Source organism: Myotis nattereri (genome assembly GCF_964212035.1).
Source record: "Myotis nattereri genome assembly, chromosome: 7".
Lineage (NCBI taxonomy): Eukaryota > Metazoa > Chordata > Mammalia > Chiroptera > Vespertilionidae > Myotis > Myotis nattereri.
Window position 1 is genome coordinate 93,050,883 of NC_138082.1, and position 20,470 is coordinate 93,071,352.

Genomic DNA, 20,470 nt, shown 5'->3' on the forward strand with positions numbered 1-20,470 from the left:
GGACCAGGGGCTGGACAGGTGCCAGTGAATGAGCCAGAGGGCCACCCCGGGACCACCCTGGGGACCATGAAGATCTGTCACCCACCACCCAGCTCTGGGACCTGCCACCTGTCACAGGTGGAGGGCAGGGGCCAGGGTGCAAAGGGGCAGGTAAGCCCAGCCCAGGGCAGGCTCCTGGGCCTGCGCACAGCCCTCCCCCGCTGTCTCCCCAGCACTGCCCTGGCCCCTCACCTTGGCAATTTTGGCTTCATCCTTCTTTTTGGCTGTTTGGAGGGACTCGTAATGGTGCCGGGCACTGTCATAGTCCACCAGCTTCCGGCCTCGCTTAGCGATGCGTGACTGGGAGAGAGCGGAGGAGAGGGCTGAAGTCCTGGTCTTGGCTGCCAGCCGGTGGCCCAGCTACACGGGACCCGGAGGAAGCCAGAGCGCCCGCGGAAGACCCGCCGGCAAGGCTGTGCACGCCCCTGCGCCCGCTGCGCCCCGCCCTCACGCACAGGTCAAACCCCCGCCTTGCACACATCCACCCACTGTCGCCACCAGCCAGCCGAGGCCCAGCCTCCTCCCCGCCTGGCCCAGCTCCTCCTGTCCAGGGCCAGTCGGCAGCCTCCACACTCCCCCGGACGCCTTCGGGAGCCGAGCATCAGTGCGGGGTGGGTGAGGGGCCGGGGGAGCACCACCCCGTGGGTCAGCCCAGCATCACGGTCACCACCCGGCTCCAGGCGCCTCTTCCGCGGCAGACGCAGCGGGTCCCGGGGCCTCGGTGGAGACACTGGCTCACCGACCGTGCAGCACAGCCCAGGCCAGCAGGGCAGCTGGCTTTTTGAACAGTCACACAGCTACACCGGAGAAGGGGCGACGCACAGCACACACAGCCTGCACACGCCCCTGCAGGCGGACACCCCTTACACACCTTATTCAGTCCCCGTCTCCAGGCACCGCCACACACAGGCACACGCACTGCGCGCCTCCTCCCCGAGCTGAGGCCCCGGGAGCAGGGCCCCAGCTCCCAGCTCAGAAAGGGCCCGGCTGGGCTGGCAGGCCGGCCGCAGCCGGAGCAGCCTGGAGGGACCACGCGCCAGGGGCAGGGATGCCTGCCTCTGGGCAGGGCACTGCGGTGCCTGAGCCAGCGCGGACCGCCCCGCCCGGTTCCTCTCTCCCTCTCCAGTTTCCCCGGCAGGAGCGCCACACGGCAGCCTCTCACCTTGATGTCAGGGAACTGGCCCAGGTACGTGTCCATGGTCAGCAGCGCCTGGTCCACCAGCTTCTGGTGGTAATCCATCCAGAGCAGGTCGTTGTTCTAAGGAGGCAGCAGCAGGTGAGTACACCACCAGGGCGCCAGCCGCCCCAGCCCACAGCGCTCCCAGGAACCTCGGAGCTCAGCTCTTGCCCCATCACTTCAAGGCTCGGTGCCTTCTCAAAACCTCAGTTTCTTCATTGGTAAAATGGGCCAGCAGCCGAGGCCAGCAAGGCCCCGTGGGAGGGCCGAGCCACCTGCCCCTCCTCACCTCGGCGATCTTGTTCGCTTCATCTCTGCCAGGCCAGTCCGGCTCATACACCTCCTGCAGACACTCGTTCAGCTTCTTGGAGGCCTCGTGCATGGCTGGGGGGCAGAAGGGCCATGCTGCAGCCAGGGCCATGGGGACCTGGGATGGAGGGTCCCCAGAGGCCCACGAGTCCTTGCCCCTTCCTCATAGACCCTGGCAACTCCCAGCTCTTTACACATCAGCTCCACATGGGGAAGGCCCCACCCTGCATCCGTGAAGTCTGGCCCACCCAGGCCAGGTCTGCCTCGTACCTTTGACGGAGGCCAGGTAGGTCCGGAGATCCTTCTGCAGCCGGGTGCCCTCATTCTGCAAAGAAAAAGATGAAAACAAGGTGAGGGCTGGGGGCACGCCCTGTACTCCACCCTCTCCTTCCTGCACCCCTGCACTCCGCAGGCAAATGAAGGCTGTCCTTACAGGACATGGCAGGACCAGAGAAGAGAGGTGCAAACGCCCGGGCGGGCCTGGCCCCCAGCTCAGCCTCAGCACAGCAGCAGTGCGCCCGCCACACACATGCACCGAGCAGCCAGTGTGCTCTCGGCTCCACCGGGCGGTGGGGCTGTGGGCCCGGGGGGACATTCATCCTGAGTTATCAGCACCTGTCTCTCCAGACACTACTCTCAGCCCTGTAAGGACATCAGGATGACAGGCGTCCCGGGTGGGACACTGGGGCATGGCCGGTGACAGCACACGGCGCAGCACGCGTGTATGGTGGGACTGGCGTGCGCAGGCCCGCCCTCCGACAACCATGGACCGGTGACCAATGTACAGACACGTGGGCGGGGGCAGGGGCACCTTGTTCCAAAAGCTCCGATGGTGCCCGAGACCAGCAGCTCCCACTGCAATGTGCCCGGATGGAAGGCGGCCCTGGGGAGAAGGGGTGGCCTCGCCCGGGGACGGAGAAGTGGGGCCGGGTCCACGGCTCTCGGGACGCTGGCCAGCTGGGAGGGAGGGTGTAGGATGTAAGAGAAAGGGTCACCAGGGGAGTGGGCCAAGAGTGAAGCTACCATCATGCTGGGCCTGATCCACTGGGGTCCCCTCCAAACCCAGCTTCTCCCTGCCAGGCCTCCCCTTCTCACTCCCTGCAACAGCCCCAGCGCCCGCGGACTCACCCCCAGGGAGGGGTGGCCCATGGCCTACGTCAGTGATGGCGAACCTATGACACGTGTGTCAGAGGTGACATGCGAACTCATTTTTTTGGTTGATTTTTCTTTGTTAAATGGCATTTAAGTATCAAAAATATGTCTTTGTTTGACTATGGTTGCAAATATCAAAAAATTTCTGTATGTGACGTGACACCAGAGTTACGTTAGGGTTTTTCAAAATGCTGACACGCCGAGCTCAAAGGTTCGCCATCACGGGCCTAGGTGCTGTGCTTGCCTGGGCACCAGGATGTACCAGGGCCCCTTGTGCCTCCCAAACAAGGCCACACTGTGAACAGGCATGTGGGGCACAGATGTGCAAGGGGCCGCCCACATGCAGCTGCAGCTGGAACCCTAAGCCAGCTTCGCATCAGCCTCCAGTCGGACAGCCCTGCCCCATCGAGCTGCTTCCGCAGCAGGGCAGGGCCGGGCCAGCACAGCATCTGTGAGCTCCCTTCACACGGCTGCTCCCCCGCGGGGCCTGGGCAGAGTCTGCAGCTGCCTGGAGCTCTGACGCTCCTGGCAGAGCAGCGGGAGGACAAAGTTCTGGACCCGCTGCCCCTGGGCCTGCTCTCCAGGCTCGAGTCGGACAGCACCACAGCCCAGGACCAGCGCCTGGTCCAGCTCCACGGCGGCAGCTTGGCCAGCACCCCATGTCTCCGCTGTACCTCCCTCCAAAGGGTGCTCCCCACCACCCCTGAAGACTGAGCCCCTGCCTTCCCAGGGGGACCGGGGGCAGGCACCTCTCCTGCACGGACCCCTCTGGCCCCCACGGCCTCTTGCCACTCCACACCAGGGCCAGCAGGGATGCCCGCCTGGAGCAGAGCCTGGGTGGGCCCTGGGGCGGGAAGGACAAACACAGCAATGAGGAGGCCTGGGCTGCAGGCTACAGTGGCCCCAGGACCCTGGGTGCTTCGGGGTCGCCTGAGCTAGGTTCATGGGGCTCAGGGGGAGGGACAGGAGGCCTCCAGGGCTCAGAGCCGGGAGGGAGGACAGGTGCACTGCCACGAGTGTCAAGTGGGCCCGTGAGGGATGTGAGAACAAGTGACGCCAGGTCACCTATGCCTTCTCCTAGGACCCACCTCCTAGGAAGGACTCAGAATTTGCTTCCTTGAGACCATATTCCCGCCCGCCAGCCCCTGACTAGCCTCAGCCCTGCGCTCAGTGTCACAGGTAACGAGCAGACGCCCGCTGCCGGCGCCCAACCGGCCTCAACCCACCTCTCCCAGGTCCTGCCCGCCCGAGGCCGCTGACCTCACTCCCTCCAGGACAGTGCCCACACCTTTCTAAATCCTGGCATCCCAGGGCTCAGTCACCCCACACACCTGTCAGATCCAGAACCACCTGTCGCCTCAACCCCCAGGGAAGCTACCCCAAGTCTCCAGTGGGGACTGAAGTTTGTCCCTCCTGCTCCTACCCTTGGCCCCTGAAAAGCCAGTCCCCCAGCCACCTGAGGGTGGGAAGAGGGCCAGCCTAAGTGGCCAATGCACGTGCCCAGCCAGGGCACCACCAGCACCAGCTCCTGCCTGGCCCCTCGGCCCGAAGATCCATGTAAGTCCGTGCCCAGAGCCAGGGACCCAGAGTCGTGACTCTGAGTAACATATGGGAAGAGCAACCTTTGGGTCACAGCCCTGGGGCCAGGCCACAGGGAACCTTCGCTCCCAGGGGCCCTCTCCTCACCTTCTGCAAACAGCCCCGCCTGCTGGGGCAGCCCCCTTGCCCCCTTCTCCCCACCACCACCCCAGGCTGCAGCTCATTTCCCTCCAGGCCGGCCTGTTGCCCTGCAACCTCAGCTCAGCTCCAGCACAGGCCCCTGAAGTGGGAAGGTCTGCGTTTGGAATCCCAAGCCCCCGCATCAGCTGTGTGGCCTGGGAAGCCCTGCCTCATCCTCTGAGCCTCAGTGCCTCCTCGGTAAAATAAAGAGAACATCAGCAGCATCTCAAAGACGCAAGGCGTGCCCAGAGGCGAGGCTCAGTGGTTGAGCATTCACCTATGAACCAGGAGGTCAGGGTTCAATCCGGTCAGGGCACTTGCCTGGGTTGCAGGCTCCATCCCCAGTCCAGGGAGTGCAGGAGGCAGCCCATCCATGATTCTCTCTCATCACTGATGTTTCTCTCTCCCTCTCCCTCTCCCTGCAGGCTCCCGGGCCCTGGCTGTCAGTTCTCAGGAAAAAATGGGCCTTCCCCTGGGTTCCATTCCAGCTGTTGGGTTGGCAGTGCTTTCAGTGCTTCCTGAGACCCGAGGCCTCAGACGCGGACAAGGAGCAGAGAGGCCTGGTCCCTCCAGCCCCGTCCGCGCCCATGCCAGTGCTCCGTCCTCCCGGCAGTGTCCTATGGCCTTGCCGATCCCCTTCTCTGAGCTCCCCTGCTCCACATTCACCCACAGCCACAGGCCCATTCCCACCAGCTCCCTGAGGCCCAGGGCCACCCCACTCACCAGCTGCTTGTTGAAATTCTGGACACACTGTTCGAACTGCTCGTCCTTCGTCTCATCAGCCTTGCCCAGTTTCTGGAGGACCTGCAGAGGCAGAGGGAGGGAGCGTGCCCCTGAGGCAGAGACCACCCGAAGCAAGAGTGCCCTGAGCAACACTACAGGCCCCTCCCCCACAGCCAGGGTCCAGGAGGTCTGGCCAGTACCAGCAGCCCAGGCGCTGGGACCATCAGGTCTCCTGGCTGCTATGATCCCAAGAGCAGGACGGAGCCCACCAAGGCTCAGACCACACCCTCTCTCCAGGGCCTGCCCATCACCAACAGGAGGACCTAAGACAGGCCAGCCTAGTGCCTGAACTGGGAGGAGGGAGCTTCAAAGACAGGATGCGGAATCAGGTGCCCCTCTTGCTGACCTCATGCACACCCCTGGGTGCTCCCCCCACCCTGGTGGCGAAAGGTGAGCTAATCTCAAGGGGCGAGGGCGGCCCCACCTACCCACAGGCCCCCACAGCGCCCCACAACCGAACTCAGTCCCGGGCTGGAGGCGACACCCAGGAGGAAGGGCAGAGAGGTGCCAGGAGCCAGGCTCTCTGTGTCCCTAGCAGTCAGCTCCCAGTCTGAGTAGGTTTTCAGATATGACCACCCCCCAGCCACCTGCTCCCACCTCCACAGCCCACACACATACACACACACACACACACACACGCACGCACACACGCACACACGCTGGGGAGGAGTGGAGGGCAGAGGTGAGTAAAGGCGGGGGGGGGGGGGGCGGGGCGCGCTAGGAGAGGAGCCTGGGAGGAAGCCAGAAGGGCTGGCCCATCAGGTTCTCCCTCTTAGATCCTACTCCCTACCCACAACCCCCTACCCCATCCCAGTTCTCCAGGAGAGAGAGGAGGGGAGGGGAAGAGGAAGGGTAGAGGGGGGAAGAGCAGGAGAGAAAGGCACAAAATAGAGGCATGGAAGGAGGGGAGGGCCATGGAGAAGAGCTGAGAAAGATGAGCTGGGAGCAGAGAGGGGATGCTGAGGCAGGGATGGGGGTGCGGGGGGGGGGGGGTTGCAAGAAGAGGGAAGCTGAGACCAAGACGGAGGAGCCAGAGACTGCCATCCGCAGCCCTGGGCAGGCACCTCCATTAAGCAGCAGAAAGAACAACGCTGACAGCTCAGTAGAGGCAGTGGCCCCAACTCAACAAGAATGAGAGGAAACAGGTGGCGGTGGGGGTGGCACGCAGCGGGGAAAGGCGGGGACAGGCCAGGGCTGGGTACCCAGCAGGCTGGGCTGCACAGGACCAGGAGCCAGCCCAGCAGCTGTCTGAGACCAGCAGCCACCACCATCACTCCCTTCAGCCACGTTCTCCCTTCGCAGACCCTGAAGCGGGCCTCGAGCACCAGCTTTGCCCACCCAAGCCCCAGGCTGGGGCCCTGAGGGGTGTGCAGAGCCCTGACTGGCCCAGGAGGGCCTGTGCTCCGGGCTGCTCCTTCTCTGGCTGGCCCAGGCGCCACAGCAGCCAATCAGCTCTCAGGTTCTCTCTTATCACACAGTACATTTGGCATCTCTTGCCAAGTGCCTGCTCAGATCCAGGCTCCTCTGCTGGGACAGACATTGGTCCAGCCCCAGCAGCGAGGGAGCACATGGTCCTGTAGGAGAGCCCAGGACAGAAATTCCATCTAGCCTGGGTAATCAAGGAGGACTTCCTGGGGGAAGCTACAGCTCCAACGGAGAGAGCTTACAGCAAAGGCAAGGAGACCAGGAAGATGAGGGTACATTACCGAGGAATTTCCATCACTCGAGGCAACGGGAGGCCGCAGAGGACAGTGAGCAGCAGGAAGGCAGGGATGGGCCTTGGGGAGCGGCCCCGGAACAACCATGTGCTACACCGTCAGGACACAGTCCACTGGGCAAGCGCAGCTGGATCACACGGCCCACACTCAGGCGAGGGGAGGAGAGGAAAGCGACCCCCACCGCCCTCTGGTCCCATGGGAATCCCGCAGGGGTGCCTGAGCTTAGGTAGGGGCCTCCCCCTCCAAAGAGAGAAATGGACCCGTGGGTCCAGAAACCCATGGGGCCACCAAGAAAGCCAGGGGCTCCCAGGGAGCAGGAGCAGGGCCTGGGCAGCCGCCCTCAAGCCCGGAGGATCAGGGAGGTGGCCCTGTCTGGGCCCTGCCCTCCCCTTCTCCCTAAGGATATGCACTGAATCCCCAAAGATTTATCCCTCCCTCAGGACTCCCAGCGCGCCACAGCCGCCTGGGTGAGCTTCGGGACTTACGGCAGGCCAGCTAGAGACCGGCCAGGCAGTGAGCAGACCCTGGAAAACAGGGCTCGTCCCATCGCTCTCAGCCTCAGTGCCTTGTCGGGAAAATGGGAGAACATGGCACCCACCTGAGGCCCGTGTCTGTAGAGCTCACCTCAGGTCCTGGCCCAAGAACATCCTCGAGTAACAGTGAGCCCGTCAGGGCAGCCCTCACACTCAGGCCAGGCCTGGCAACACCAACCCTCACACCAGGTCCAGACAGATGGCATCTCGAGACGTTGGACACACACACGGATCATGTATGCATGGGAATACCTGTACACACAACAAACTCCTATTCATCCTTCAAAACCTTGCTTTGTGAAGCGCCCTGCTGCACACCACCCTGTACCACTGAGGGCCTGAGAACCATGCCCCTCATCACTGTGCAATGGTGCCCGCGTGTCTACGCTGGCCCTGCCCCAGCCACGTGAACAGCCTGAGGTCAGGGACAGTGTCCAGCTCTCTGTCCCAGCTCCTATACAGGACTAGGCACAGGTCAGACACATGTTCTTGGTGACCGCTAGCTAAACTGAGCCATGGGCTTTGAGGGCAGAGTCATGGCCTTGAACCATCTCTCAACTTCAGTCTCTTCTACGCAGTCCTCTATGGCCATGTGTGTGCCTAGTGCACAGGAAAGCTTGCCAGGGGAGGGAGCCCCTAGGACCAGGGGCTGGCGCTCCTGCCAGTCCGATGTCTGGTCCTGGGTACCAGGCTGGCTCCAGTGGGTCCCGGCCTGAAGCAGCAGCCTGCACGTGGCCAGGTCGAGAGGCTCCGGGAGCACTCGGGCCCCTGCTTCCACCTCTCCTGACCTCAGCGCCCACCTCTGAGCGGGGGGAACACCGCGCCACCGCGTGGAGGAGGCCAGAAAGCCAGCTCAGTGGACGCACGCTGGTCCTGGCCTTGTCCAAGCCCCACTGGAACCCTCCCCCATCTGAGAGGTGAGGGAAGGAGGACACGTGGCCGGGTCCCTGTCCTCAAGGAGCTCCCAGTGTGGCAACTGGAAGGAAAACCAATCTGAACCCACCTGCCCAATGGCAGGGGCCAGGACACAATTCAGTCCAGGAAGTCCCACAGCCTCCACTGCCCTGGCTTCCTACTTCCTGCCGCCTCAGCTGGGACTGCCGCCCTCCCCAGCAGCAGCCCAGCCCTCCCGCCACCCACAGGCTGCTCAGCCTTCCAGGTGTGTGCCCCTCTCCACCGGAGGCCCCAGGCTGCGGTCCCCAGCCTTGCCAGGCCTGCCCCTACTACACACACACAGAACCCACCGCCTGCAGGATGGCACGGGGGGGGGGGGGGGGGGGCGCAGAGGGAGGAGGGAGGAGGGAGGAGGGAGGAGGGAGGAGGGAGGAGGGAGGGGGAAGACAGGCGGAGGAGAGGGCTGGAGGATGAGCAGAGCAGGGTGAGGAGGCCTGGTGGGGCGCCGTCAGGACCCACTCTGTCCGGGGCTGGGGGGCGGGGGGCGGGGGGCAGCGGGGACAGGGCCACACTCTCATGCACTTATCACAAGGGTCTCCCTTTGCAACAAACACGGGAGCCTTTTGATGAGGGGACTGAGAGCAGCACACAGGCCCCCACCCCAGGGGCTGGCCCACAGGACTGCCCGTGGCCCAGGACACCTCCTGCTCAGTGCTGCCAGCTCCTCTCACACCTCTTGCCTCAGCCTCTCAGCACCTCCTCAGAGCAGCAGATAGCAGCAGCGCAGCAACGCCTGCGAAGGGCACTCTGGTGACACCCCAAAGTGACAGAGCGGCGCATTCTGACAGCACCCTGGCCACCTCTGAACCAGGGCTGTGACCAGGCTGGGTGGGGCTGCCCACGCCGGCCTGGAAGAGTGAGGGCTCCCCAGCCCCTGCTGTGCCTCTCTCTCAGCCGCAGCAGAGCCCCTCCCTCTGCTCCTCCTGGAAAGCAGCTGGGGACAAGCCAGGCCCCGGGACAGTGCCTCCGACAGCTGTGCTGCAGGGCCTCCCAGCCCACAGGGCAGGGGCCAGCTACTGGAACTAGAGCAGGCCCCGCCCACCAGAAGTCTCCCTCCTCCCAGGTAAGTGTCCCCCTCCACGAGCAGGTGGCACCGAGCACAGACATCGGGACCAGCCTAAGGCCCTGGAGCCAGGCCTGAGCGCTGCGCCCACCCTGCCGAGCTGCCAGCCCAGAGGGCAGGCCGGGGCAGGGAGCTCGCAGGCTCCCCTCGGCGCTGACCCGGGTGGCCTCTGAGCCCTGAGCCTGAGCCCCGGCTCCTCCTGGGGCCTTGACTCCCAGAGGGGCCGAACCCCGACACTGATGGGGACACATGCCCCCCTCTGAATGGCCTGGCACACGGCAGGAACAAGTCCTTTCTAGAACCTCAGGCTGGGGAGGAGGAGGGAAGGCCGTGGGAGGCAGGGCCCACATTCCCAGTCAGCCCTGCCTCCAGGCGCTGGGCCCGGTCCTGTCACGGTGGCCACGGGCCCCATCTCCCCCCAGAGTGTCCGCAGAACTCCAACCCACACCCACACACACCCACACGCCCGCGGGGCTTCATCCCGCTCCCCACAAGACCCCCACCCGGCTGCGGACCCCCAGAAGCCGTCACCTTCCTCATCTCCTGCAGCCCTGCCACCTCCCTTGGCAGCCTTGGTCTCGGAGTGAGCCCGCCCGCGGGGGCGGCACCACCGGCGGCTTCCTCCCCACAGAGCTGTGGTCGGGGACCACAGGACAGGACGCACATCCTGGAACCCTCACACGGGCTCCCGACAGGCAGGCGGAGGGCCGGGTTTTCCCACAGCTGGGCCCGTTCTGGGGGTGACACCCCAAGAGGGGACAGTGAGGCAGGGCCACTGGAATCGGGCCAAAGCCACCAGTGACCCTTCCCCCCAGACATGCCCAGATGGGACATTCTGCCCACAACCCGTGAGTGTCCACCAGGCTGGAGAGGGAGCTGACAGGCAGAGCCCAGACCCAAATATCCCTACTTGCCCCCAAATATCCCTTGTCTCTGCTGTTTTTAGATCTGGCGTCCAACATGGTCCCCACACTGCTTTTGAAGGCCATGTCTCTGTCCCCTTCCATCCGGAATATTCCCCGCACACCTACTGGTTACTGGTTATCGGATACATTCTTTTCTCTTGTGACACTAACAATTTTACGAGCACAAACTTTGCCCATGGGGAATGCGCCACACTTGATTCATCTGCTTATTTCTTTGTGACTAAGTTCAGGTTAAGCCCTGTGTGGCAAGGAGATGACTGAGGTGCTGCTGTGTCCTTCCTGCCACATGACGTGGGGCGCCTGGCGTGCTGAGCCGGACCACGGTGGGGGCGCTGGCCAGGTCTCTGCCTAAAGGTAATGCTCCTCTTGCTAACGGACTGGGCATCTGACGGGGAGGCACTGTCACTGTGGACGTGTGAGGCCGACAACTCTTCACCCAGCGCCGTCACCATCCTCACACGCTGCTCCTCCAAGCGGGGGCCACGGACCAGCATCCGGCCCCCGGGAGCCCGGCCAGTGCAGACACAGAAGGTCCATGTCCCCTTCCCGCCTCGGACCTGCTGAGTGAGGCCTGCATCCCAGCCAGGCCCCGCTCGGTGCGCACGGCGTCCCAGGCAGCACCCTCTCCGTGCGGGACCAGGTCCCAGTGCTGCCACCATGCCCTCCGCCTGGCATTGGGGAGGGTGGGCATGTTCACCGACTCAGGTCTCGATTTTGCATCAGTGAGTTAGAGCCTCCTACCTTCATTACTCTTTTTGATACTCAAACTCTCTTATATTCAAACTGGAGGCCCGGTGCACAAAAATTTGTGCACTGGGGGGGAGGGGGGTCCCTCAGCCCGGCCTGTGCCCTCTCGCAGTCTGGGACCCCTTGGGAGATAACGACCTGCTGGCTTAGGCCTGCTCCCGGGTGGCAGAGGGCAGGCCCAATCCCTAGGTGCAGTCCCTGGTCAGGCTCAGAGCAGGGCCGATTGGGGAGTTGGGGCGCCGCCCCGTCATACACAGAGCAGGGCGATCGGGAGGTTGCGATGCCACCCTCAGTCACGCTCAGGGTAGGGCTGATTGGGGGTTGGGGCACCATCCCCTGTCACACTCAAGGCAGGGTCGATGGGGAGGTTGCAGCGCCACCCCGTCATGCACAGAGCAGGGCCAATCAGGGGGTTGGGGCATTTCCCCTTGTCACTCACAGAGCAGGGCCCATCAGGGGGGTTGGGGCTCTGTACCCTGTCACGCACAGAGCAGGGCCCATCAGGGGGTTGGGGCACAGCCCCCTGTCACGCACAGAGCAGGGCCCATCAGGGGGTTGGGGCACCACCCTCTATCACCCACAGAGCAGGGCCGATCAGGGGGTTGGGGTGCCGCCACTCTCACACTCAGGGCAGGGCGGATGGGGAGGTTATGGCTCTACCCCGTCACACACAGAGCAGGGCCCGTGGGGGCTGGGGGGTGGTTGGGGCACCGCACCCTGTCACACACAGAGCAGGGCCGATCAGGGGGTTGGGGCGCTGCACCCTGTCACACACAGAGCCGCAGGTCGATCAGGGGGTTTGGGCGCTGCCCCCTGTCACGCTGATCCTGGTGCCGGGAGGCCTCACGGCTCCGCTGATCCCGGTGCTGGGAGGCATATTACCCTTTTACTATATAGGATAGAGGCCTGGTGCATGGGTGGGTGCCGGCTGGTTTGCCCTGAAGGGTGTCCTGGATCAGGGCGGGGGTCCCCACTGGGGTGCCTGGCCAGTCTGGGTGAGGGGATGATGGCTGTTTGCAGCTGGTCACACACCCTTCAGGGTGGGGGTCCCCACTGGGGTGCCTGGCCAGCCTGGGTGAGGGGATGATGGCTGTTTGCAGCTGGTCACACACCCTTCAGGGTGGGGGTCCCCACTGGGGTGCCTGGCCAGTCTGGGTGAGGGGCTGAGGGCTGTTTTCAGGCTGGGGGTGACTGAAGCTCCCAACTGCTCCTTTTTTTCTTTTCTTTTTTTTTTTATTCTGGGCCAGCTTTAGCTTTGAGGCTTGGCTCCAGCTCTTAGGCCTCCGCTGCTGAAAGTAGGTTTCTGGCCTTTGCTTATAATGTTGAGATCCTGCTGGCTGAAGCCCGGCAGGTTTCTGGGGTTTTGTTTAGTTTCTATGTTTGTTACATAGTTGCTTGCAGCTCAGAGGCCTGCAGCGGCAGGCGGGGAACGTTGGAGTCCTCCGTCACTGAAGCAAGCAAGCCTCATGTTAGTTTCAAGCTGCCTGGCTGCCGGCCGCCATCTTGGCTGACAGTTAATTTGCATACTGCCCTGATTAGCCAATGGGAAGGGTAGCGGTCGTACGCCAATTACCATGTTTCTCTTTTATTAGATAGGATTTGGCCATGGGCGCCTCTGGACGGCCCAGGTCTCGAGCATTTGCTCACTTCCTCCCACTACAGATACTGCCGGCTCAGCCATTTCTCTAAGAAGCCCTGGTGCCCTTTCGGGGGAGGTGTGCCCTGGCATCTCCTGTAATCTATAGGCCAGTGATGGCGAACCTTTTGAGCTCGGCGTGTCAGCATTTTGAAAAACCCTAACTTAACTCTGGTGCCGTGTCACATACAGAAATTTTTTGATATTTGCAACCATAGTAAAAAAAAGGCATAATTTTTATATTTATTTTATATATTTAAATGCCATTTAAAAAAGAAAATCAACCAAAAAAATGAGTTCGCGTGTCACCTCTGACAGACGTGTCACAGGTTCGCCATCACTGCTCTAGGCCATGCCCAGGGCTGTGGGCTCACCCCCACTTTAGAGAGACGAGGACATGCTGAGACATTAAGTAATGTGGACTCATTAAGTAATGCCTGAAGCAGCAAAGGCAGGGCTCTGTGGTTTGTGGTGGTGAACAGCGTGGCTCGGAGCTCATGTGCACAGCAAACCAGCCAGCCTGCCGGCCCCGCCCACCCACTGGTCCAAGCCCCAGCCAGGGCCTGCACTCTGGCAGGGCCCCAGCTGCTGCAGCCAGCAGCCCTCAAGCGCCTGCCCTCCTTGGCCTCTTCTAAGTGGGCTGGCATCCCCCTTAGTGAGGTGGAGCGCTGGGGTGCCCTGGGGGCTGGCCAGGACCAGACCTGGATATTCTGGCTCCTGGTCCTTTCACCAGGTGCATCTCTGGGATGTGGCTCTTGATCCTGAGCCGGTGGGTGACTGCAGTTGGGAGCAGCTTTGTCTTCTGACCCAGCCCAGAAACCCTGCTTCTCCCTCTGGGCCAGCGAACGCACTCCGAGGGGAGCAGGAATCTGCCTTCGGGGCCGCATCACTCCTCCAGGCTGGTCATCTCCAGTGGCCAGAGCTGCTGCTGGGCATCTGGCTTGAGAGGGGACTGTGGAGAGAGGGGCTAGAGAGAGAGGCCTGGACTCCCTGGGCAGTGTCAAGCCTGTGGACCCCTTGGCCTGGCTCCAGCCCAGCTGGAGGGAGTAGCAGCTCAGGGTCCAGAAAAGAAGTTTAGGACACGTGGCTGAGAAGCTTTGGCCAAAAACAACTCCTTAGCCTCCTGCAGTACCAAAAGGCTTTGCCTTACAGCTTCCCAAAGGCTTGATGACGTTTTAAGAGGTAAATATTAAACACTAGAGGCCCGGTGCACAGATTCGTGCACCAGTGGGGTCCCTCAGTCTGGCCTGTGCCCTCTCACAATTCAGGATCCCTCAGGGGATGTCGGACTGCCAGTTTCAGCCTGATCCCTGCAGGCCAGGCAGAGGGACCTGCGAGGATTGGGCCAAAACCAGCAGTGACATCCCCCCAAGGGATGTACTATGCGAAACAGCAGGCGGCCGGGGAGGAACCTGAGCCCAGGCCGGGCACTGTTCCCACTCATCCCAGCCCTGCTGCACCTGCCACCACCGCCGCCGCCCAGTAAGCTCATTGAGTGGTGCTCCCTCTGTGGGCATCCTGTATTGAGCATCTGCCCCTGGTGGTCAGTGCACATCATAGCGGCCAGCCGACCGGTCTTTTTGTCATTTAGGCTTTTATATATATAGACTAGAGGCCCGGTGCACTAGAGGCCCAGTCTGGGACCTCTCGGGGGACGACCACCTGCAGGCTTAGGCCTGCTCCCCAGGGGACTGGGCCTAAGCTGGCAATCAGACATCCCTCTGGCAGCCCGGGAGCCCTCGGGGGATGTCCACTTGCCAGCGGGGAGCAGGCCTAAGCTGCAGTCTGACATCCTTAGCGCTGCTGAGGAGGCAGGAGAGGCTCCCACCACCACCACTATACTGGCAGCCATCAGCCTGGCTTGTGGCTGAGCAGAGCTCCCCCTGTGGGAGTGCACTGACCACCAGGGGGCAGCTCCTGCATTGAGCATCTTCCCCCTGGTGGTCAGGGTGTGTCATAGTGACAGTCATTCCCAGTCGTTCTGCTGTTAGGGTCAGTTTGCATATTACCCTTTTATTATATAGGATAGAGGCCTGGTGCATGGGTGGGGGCCGGCTGGTTTGCCCTGAAGGGTGTCCCGGATCAGGGTGGGGGTCCCGCTGGGGTGCCTGGCCAGCCTGGGTGAGGGGCTGATGGCTGTTTGCAGGCTGGTCACACCCCCTTCAGGGTGGGGGTCCCCACTGGGGTGCCTGGCCAGCCTGGGTGAGGGGCTGATGGCTGTTTGCAGGCTGGTCAAGCGCCCCCCCCCAAGCGGGGACCCTCACCCCATGGAGGTTTAACCAGCCTGGGTGAGGGGCTGATGGCTGTTTTCAGGCTGGCCACACCCCCTTTAGGGTGGGGGGGGGTCCCCACTGGGGTGCCTGGCCAGTCTGGGTGAGGGGCTGAGGGCCATTTTCAGGCTGGCCAAGCCCCCCTGGTGACAGAAGCTCCCAGCCTCTCCTTTTTCTCTCTCTCTTTTTTTTATTCTGGGACTTATTTACCTTCTATAATTGAAATTTTGTAGCCTAGAGAGGAGCTCAGAGCTGGCCAGGGCAGGCGGGAGGGAAGCGTGGCTTCCTCCATCATTGGGACAACCAAGCCTCCTGCTTGCTCCAACTCCGTGGCTGCCATCTTGTTTGGGTTAATTTGTATATAGTCGCTCTGATTAGCTAGTGGGCATGGCTTAAGGCGTAGTGAAGGTACAGTCAATTTGCATGTTTGTCTTTTATTAGTGTAGACTAGAGGCTTGTTGCACAAAATTCATGCACAGGTCGGGGAGGGGGGGTCCCCTCAGCCAGCCTGCACCCTCTCCAATCTCGGTCCCCTCAGGATTGGGAGGGATCAGGCCTAAACCAGCAGTCGGACATCCCTCTCACAATCCGGGACCGCTGGCTCCTAACTGTTCACCTACCTGCCTGCTTGATCACCCCTAACTGACCCCCCTGCCAGCCTGATCACCCCTAACTGCCTTTGCCTGCCTGCCTGATCACCCCCAACTGTCCCCCCCACCAGACTGGTTGCCCCTAACTTCACCCCCCCACCCCTGCTGGCCTGGGTGCCCCCAACTGCCCCCCTCTACTGGTCTGTTTGCCCCTAACTGCCTCCCCTGCCAGCCTGGTCGCCCCTTACTGCCCCCCCACCAGCCTGGTTGCCCCCAATTGCCCCCCCTGCCAGCCTGCTCGTCCCTCACTGCCCCCCCTGCCAGCCTGGTCGCCCCCAACAGCCTGCTGTTCAGTCATTTGATCATCCCTCACTAACCCCGCTGCCGGCCTGGTCGCCCCCAACAGCCTGCTGTTCAGTCATTTGTTCGTCCCTCACTTAACCCCCCTGCCGGCCTTGACACCCCACGAAGCCTGCTGCTCGGTCGTCCGTCTGGTTGTTTCAGTCACGAAGGCCCCTGGTTTTTTATATATTAGGATTGGCCTTGGGCAAGAGCCAGGAACTGCATCCCATCCCTAGGAGCCCAAAATACTCCTCAGCACTCTAGCCCCATGCAGCTTCCCTCTGCACACACACAGGTCCCCTCTGCACACACACAGCTTCCCTCTGCACACACACAGCTCCCCTCTGCACATGCACAGCTCCCCTCTGCACATGCACAGCTTCCCTCTGCACACGCACAGCTTCCCTCTGCACACACACAGGTCCCCTCTACACATGCACAGCTTCCCTCTGCACACACACAGCTCCCCTCTGCACACGCACAGCTTCCCTCTGCACACACACACAGCTCCCCTCTGCACATGCACAGCTTCCCTCTGCACACGCACAGCTTCCCTCTGCACACACACAGGTCACCTCTACACATGCACAGCTTCCCTCTGCACACACACACAGGTCCCCTCTGCACACACACGGCTTCCCTCTGCACACACACAAGTCCTCTCTATACACGCACAGGTTCCCTCTGCACACACACAGGTCCCCTCTGCACACACACAGCTTCCCTCTGCACACACATAGCTCCCCTCTGCACATGCACAGCTCCCCTCTGCACACGCACAGCTTCCCTCTGCACATGCACAGGTCCCCTCTACACATGCACAGCTTCCCTCTGCACACACACACAGGCCCCCTCTGCACACACACGGCTTCCCTCTGCACACACACAAGTCCTCTCTACACACGCACAGCTTCCCTCTGCACACGCACAGCTTCCCTCTGCACATACACAGGTCCCCTCTACACACGCACAGCTTCCCTCTGCACACGCACAGCTCCCCTCTGCACACACATAGCTCCCCTCTGCACACGCACAGCTTCCCTCTGCACACGCACAGCTTCCCTCTGCACACACACACATGCCCTCTCTGCACACGCACAGCTTCCCTCTGCACATGCACAGATTCCCTCTGCGCACGCACAAGTCCCCTCTGCACACGCACAGGTCCGGACTGCACATGCACAGCTTCCCTCTGCACACGCACAGCTTCCCTCTGCACACGCACAGGTCCCCTCTGCACACGCACAGGCCACCTCTGCACATGCACATGCCCCCTCTGCAACGCACAGCTTCCCTCTGCACATGCACAGCTTCCCTCTGCACACACACAGCTTCCCTCTGGACACGCACAGGTCCCCTCTGCACATGCACAACTTCCCTCCACACACACACAGCTCCCCTCTGCACACGCACAGGTCCCCTCTGCACACGCACAGGTCCCCATGCCCATGCAGCAGGCACACACAGCACTCACATGGTCACATGCTGATGCTTGCCACCTGTCAGTGCACACACACATGCTCCCCAACAGGGCTCCTTCCCAAGGCCCTTCGGTTGCCTCCAGGCACAGCAGGAAGGTGGCAGGAACCACAAAGAGGCCACAGAGCCAGGCAAGAAGCAGAGCAGAGGCCAGGAGAAGCCGTATTAGAACGAGATGATGTAGGAGACTGGAGAGAAAACAGAGAAAGGGAGCCAACACAGCCCAGGCAGAAGGGCCCAGCTTGTGGCGGTCCGGCTCTGGGGCACGTGCTGCCCCTGAGAGTCAGGCCTGGCCCAGGTCTCTCCGCCCCCCACCCTCACTTGGGTCCTCTGTTCCCCCGGCTGGCTGCCATCCTCCTTCCTCCCAGGCAAACACCGTGAGCCCGGCTCGCACTGCAGAGGGGACCCCTAACCAGCATATTCCATCTCCCAGCCACACACCCGCCAGCCCTGCAAGCTCTCCGTGGACACCAGCGGGGGCACTGTACCTGCCCCTCCTTCTGAGCTCCAAGGAGCTTCACTGAAATCACGCAGCAAGGCCTGACCCCAGAGAGCCAGGTCCAAGGACCCACACTGAGGGGGCACAACCCTGACACCCTGACAGGTGGTGTCATGTCACCAGGGCAACCGAGATGGTGACAGTTAGTCCCATTCTACAGATGAAGAAACGGGCTCAGAGAAGTCCCTCAGCCGGCGAGTGGCAGAACCAGGAGCCCAAACCTGATGATCCCAAAGCCCAAAATCAACTTGTGATTCTCAAACAGGGAATAAGAGGCAGCCTGTCCAGGGTTTCTTGCAAAAGATTCACATTCCATCTTGCTGCATCCCAAAAATTTTACTGGTAGAGATAACACTTTGGGGATATAACCAACACAGTTAGACAGACTGTAGCCGGATTCCAAGTTCGCAAAGACTTTAGCAATGACATGTAAAACTAGGAAACATTTACGGGTTCCTCTTGCCCCCCAAAGCTCCAGGGCCTCCCCCGCCCCTCGGCGATCTGCTTTTAAGTCCGTGTTCTGAGAATCGCTGTGCCGGACACCAGTCCTGGTCGAACAGCTGACAGACAAGGAAGCCACTGGTCTTTCTTGGGAGACCGCACCTTACAGTCCTCAGACTGCCTCGCTCTGATCGCAGGGAGATTACCTCCTTCCTCTTTCAGTGACTTTCTCTTTCCTTTACGAAATGCTGGCGAGAGTGAAAAGGGATGTTGGTTTCCTCTTTTACGTCCTCAGCAGGACACATAACGCTCGGCCAGCCCCACAGTAATGCCTTGAAATGGGACTGCTTGTTCAGAAGCCCACGTGCAGAAGTGGCCTCCCAGCCCAGGCCCTTCCCAGGTGATGGCTCCGGGGGCTGAGTGATGGGGGGCTCCTCCTCCACATCCCTCCCCAGGCAGAAGGGAAGCCTCGCCCCAGGTGGGGAGTTTCCAGTCGCTCCAGGCTGCCAGACTGCCTCCCCTCCTCGCCCAGCCCCTCCCAGGGCCTGAAATTCCACCCGGGCAGCAGATAAGCCTGTGGAAGCCAGGTGGGCAGGTGGCTGGGCCAGCCTGGACCAGAGCACAAGGAGCAGAGGCAGCAGGGGCCAAAGTCAGGCTGGTGAAGGGGCGGTGCCTGCGAGGGCCGTGGGGCTGGGGCGGGGGAGGCCACAGAACAGCAGCAGCCACTCGCCAAAGGCGCCCGAAAGCCTTACCAGCTGTTCCCCGGGAGACACTGAGCCTCAAAGCCCTGATCTCGAGGCTGAGTGAGCAGCTAGAATGTGAACTCTCAGCCCACCTCCCGGGGGGGTCTGCCCGGAGGAGGGGGGCTAAGGCAGCACTAAGCCGGGCGTGCTGGAGGCCCTGGCTGGCGGGACAGGCTCCCCTCTCCCCAGGGGTCCCCCATCAGGTGGGGCCCATTCCTAGCCTCACAGAACCAGGAGTCCACAGGCAGCAGGAGGGCTTCGGAAGGGCCAAGACCACCCAGAGGAAGGCTGGCCCCCTTACGTGACCAAGGCTATCAGCCCTCCCTCCAGATGTCAGGAGGGCAGGTGGGGACACACCAGCCAGGCCCCTGGGCAGTCAGGATGGACCCCTCCCTCCCTACTCGTCCACCCACCCAGCCACACTCCAGTGGAGGAAAGGACTGCTCACCCGCTGCCCCTCTTCAGTGGCCCCACCTGACTTCACCCTCACAGCTCAGCCTCAACGGCCCTTCCCGTGAGGAGCCCGCACCCTGGACACCGGGCCTTGCCCACTGGGCTGTGAGGCTCGGCTCCTCTTGGATGCCCTCCCTGACTGCCTAGCTCTGATCTGCAGGCAGCAAAGCACGGTCCCTGGCCTGGAGGGGCCAGTGCCCCGAGGGACAGCATGTGGTGCTCAGTCCACCACCGAGAGGCCTGCAGGCACGGGCATGGGGCAGAGGTGCTGCTCTGGGAAGGAGCTCAGGAACCTGGCATCTGACACACGAGGAGGCGGGCAGGCCAGGCAGCGGCACAGCGAGCGCAAAGGCCCTGGACCGAGGCCGACGTTCTGAAGAGAGGGCTGCCAACAAAAAGGGGGTTTTATGGAAAGCGGCCTCCCGGGGCGATCTGCCCATAAAGTCCGAACTGGGCAGGGCGCAGGGGGTTCTCACACCCAGGCCCTCGGTGCCGTGAACCAGCCCTCGCCGTGTTTCTGCCGTCTAGGCTCACACCCGCTGCACAGGCCGTCAGACCGAGGCGCTGGCCCTGAAGAGAGCACACACCCCCACCTGCGGAGGCTTCCCCCCTCCCTGCCCCGCGGGTTCACGTGCACGGAGGAGGAGGAGGAAGGGGCAGCGCCGTCTCTCCCGCACACTGGAGCCTTGCTCCCCGCATGTGCCATCTCCGCCAGTTTGGCTCAAAGAAACGCATAAAATCCGCCCCAGGCATGGACGTTCCTCACACCGACACCTGCCTGGCCTGCAGTTTTAAAAGAGCTCAGGCTGCTGTGGGGAACGCCCTCAGGGCAGGGCGGCACAGAGAGGCTCAGGAGGTGGCTGCAGTGACCGGCAGCAGCAAGAACAGGAAATGGTG

At 62.3% G+C, this 20,470-nt stretch overlaps 1 protein-coding gene across 7 annotated transcripts in view; it reads right to left on the reverse strand.

The window, feature by feature from the left end:
• BIN1 (bridging integrator 1) overlaps positions 1-20,470 on the reverse strand; it is a 52,130-nt gene that overhangs the window by 17,558 nt on the left and 14,102 nt on the right. For all 7 annotated transcript variants that reach the window (XM_081095278.1, XM_081095275.1, XM_081095272.1 and 4 more), the window contains exons 2-6: positions 5,120-5,200; positions 1,796-1,850; positions 1,506-1,600; positions 1,202-1,297; positions 232-339 (exon numbers count right to left, since the gene is read on the reverse strand). In XM_081095278.1, the coding sequence (XP_080951404.1) occupies positions 232-339; positions 1,202-1,297; positions 1,506-1,600; positions 1,796-1,850; positions 5,120-5,200 (435 nt within the window). The remainder of the gene's footprint in view (positions 1-231; positions 340-1,201; positions 1,298-1,505; positions 1,601-1,795; positions 1,851-5,119; positions 5,201-20,470) is intronic.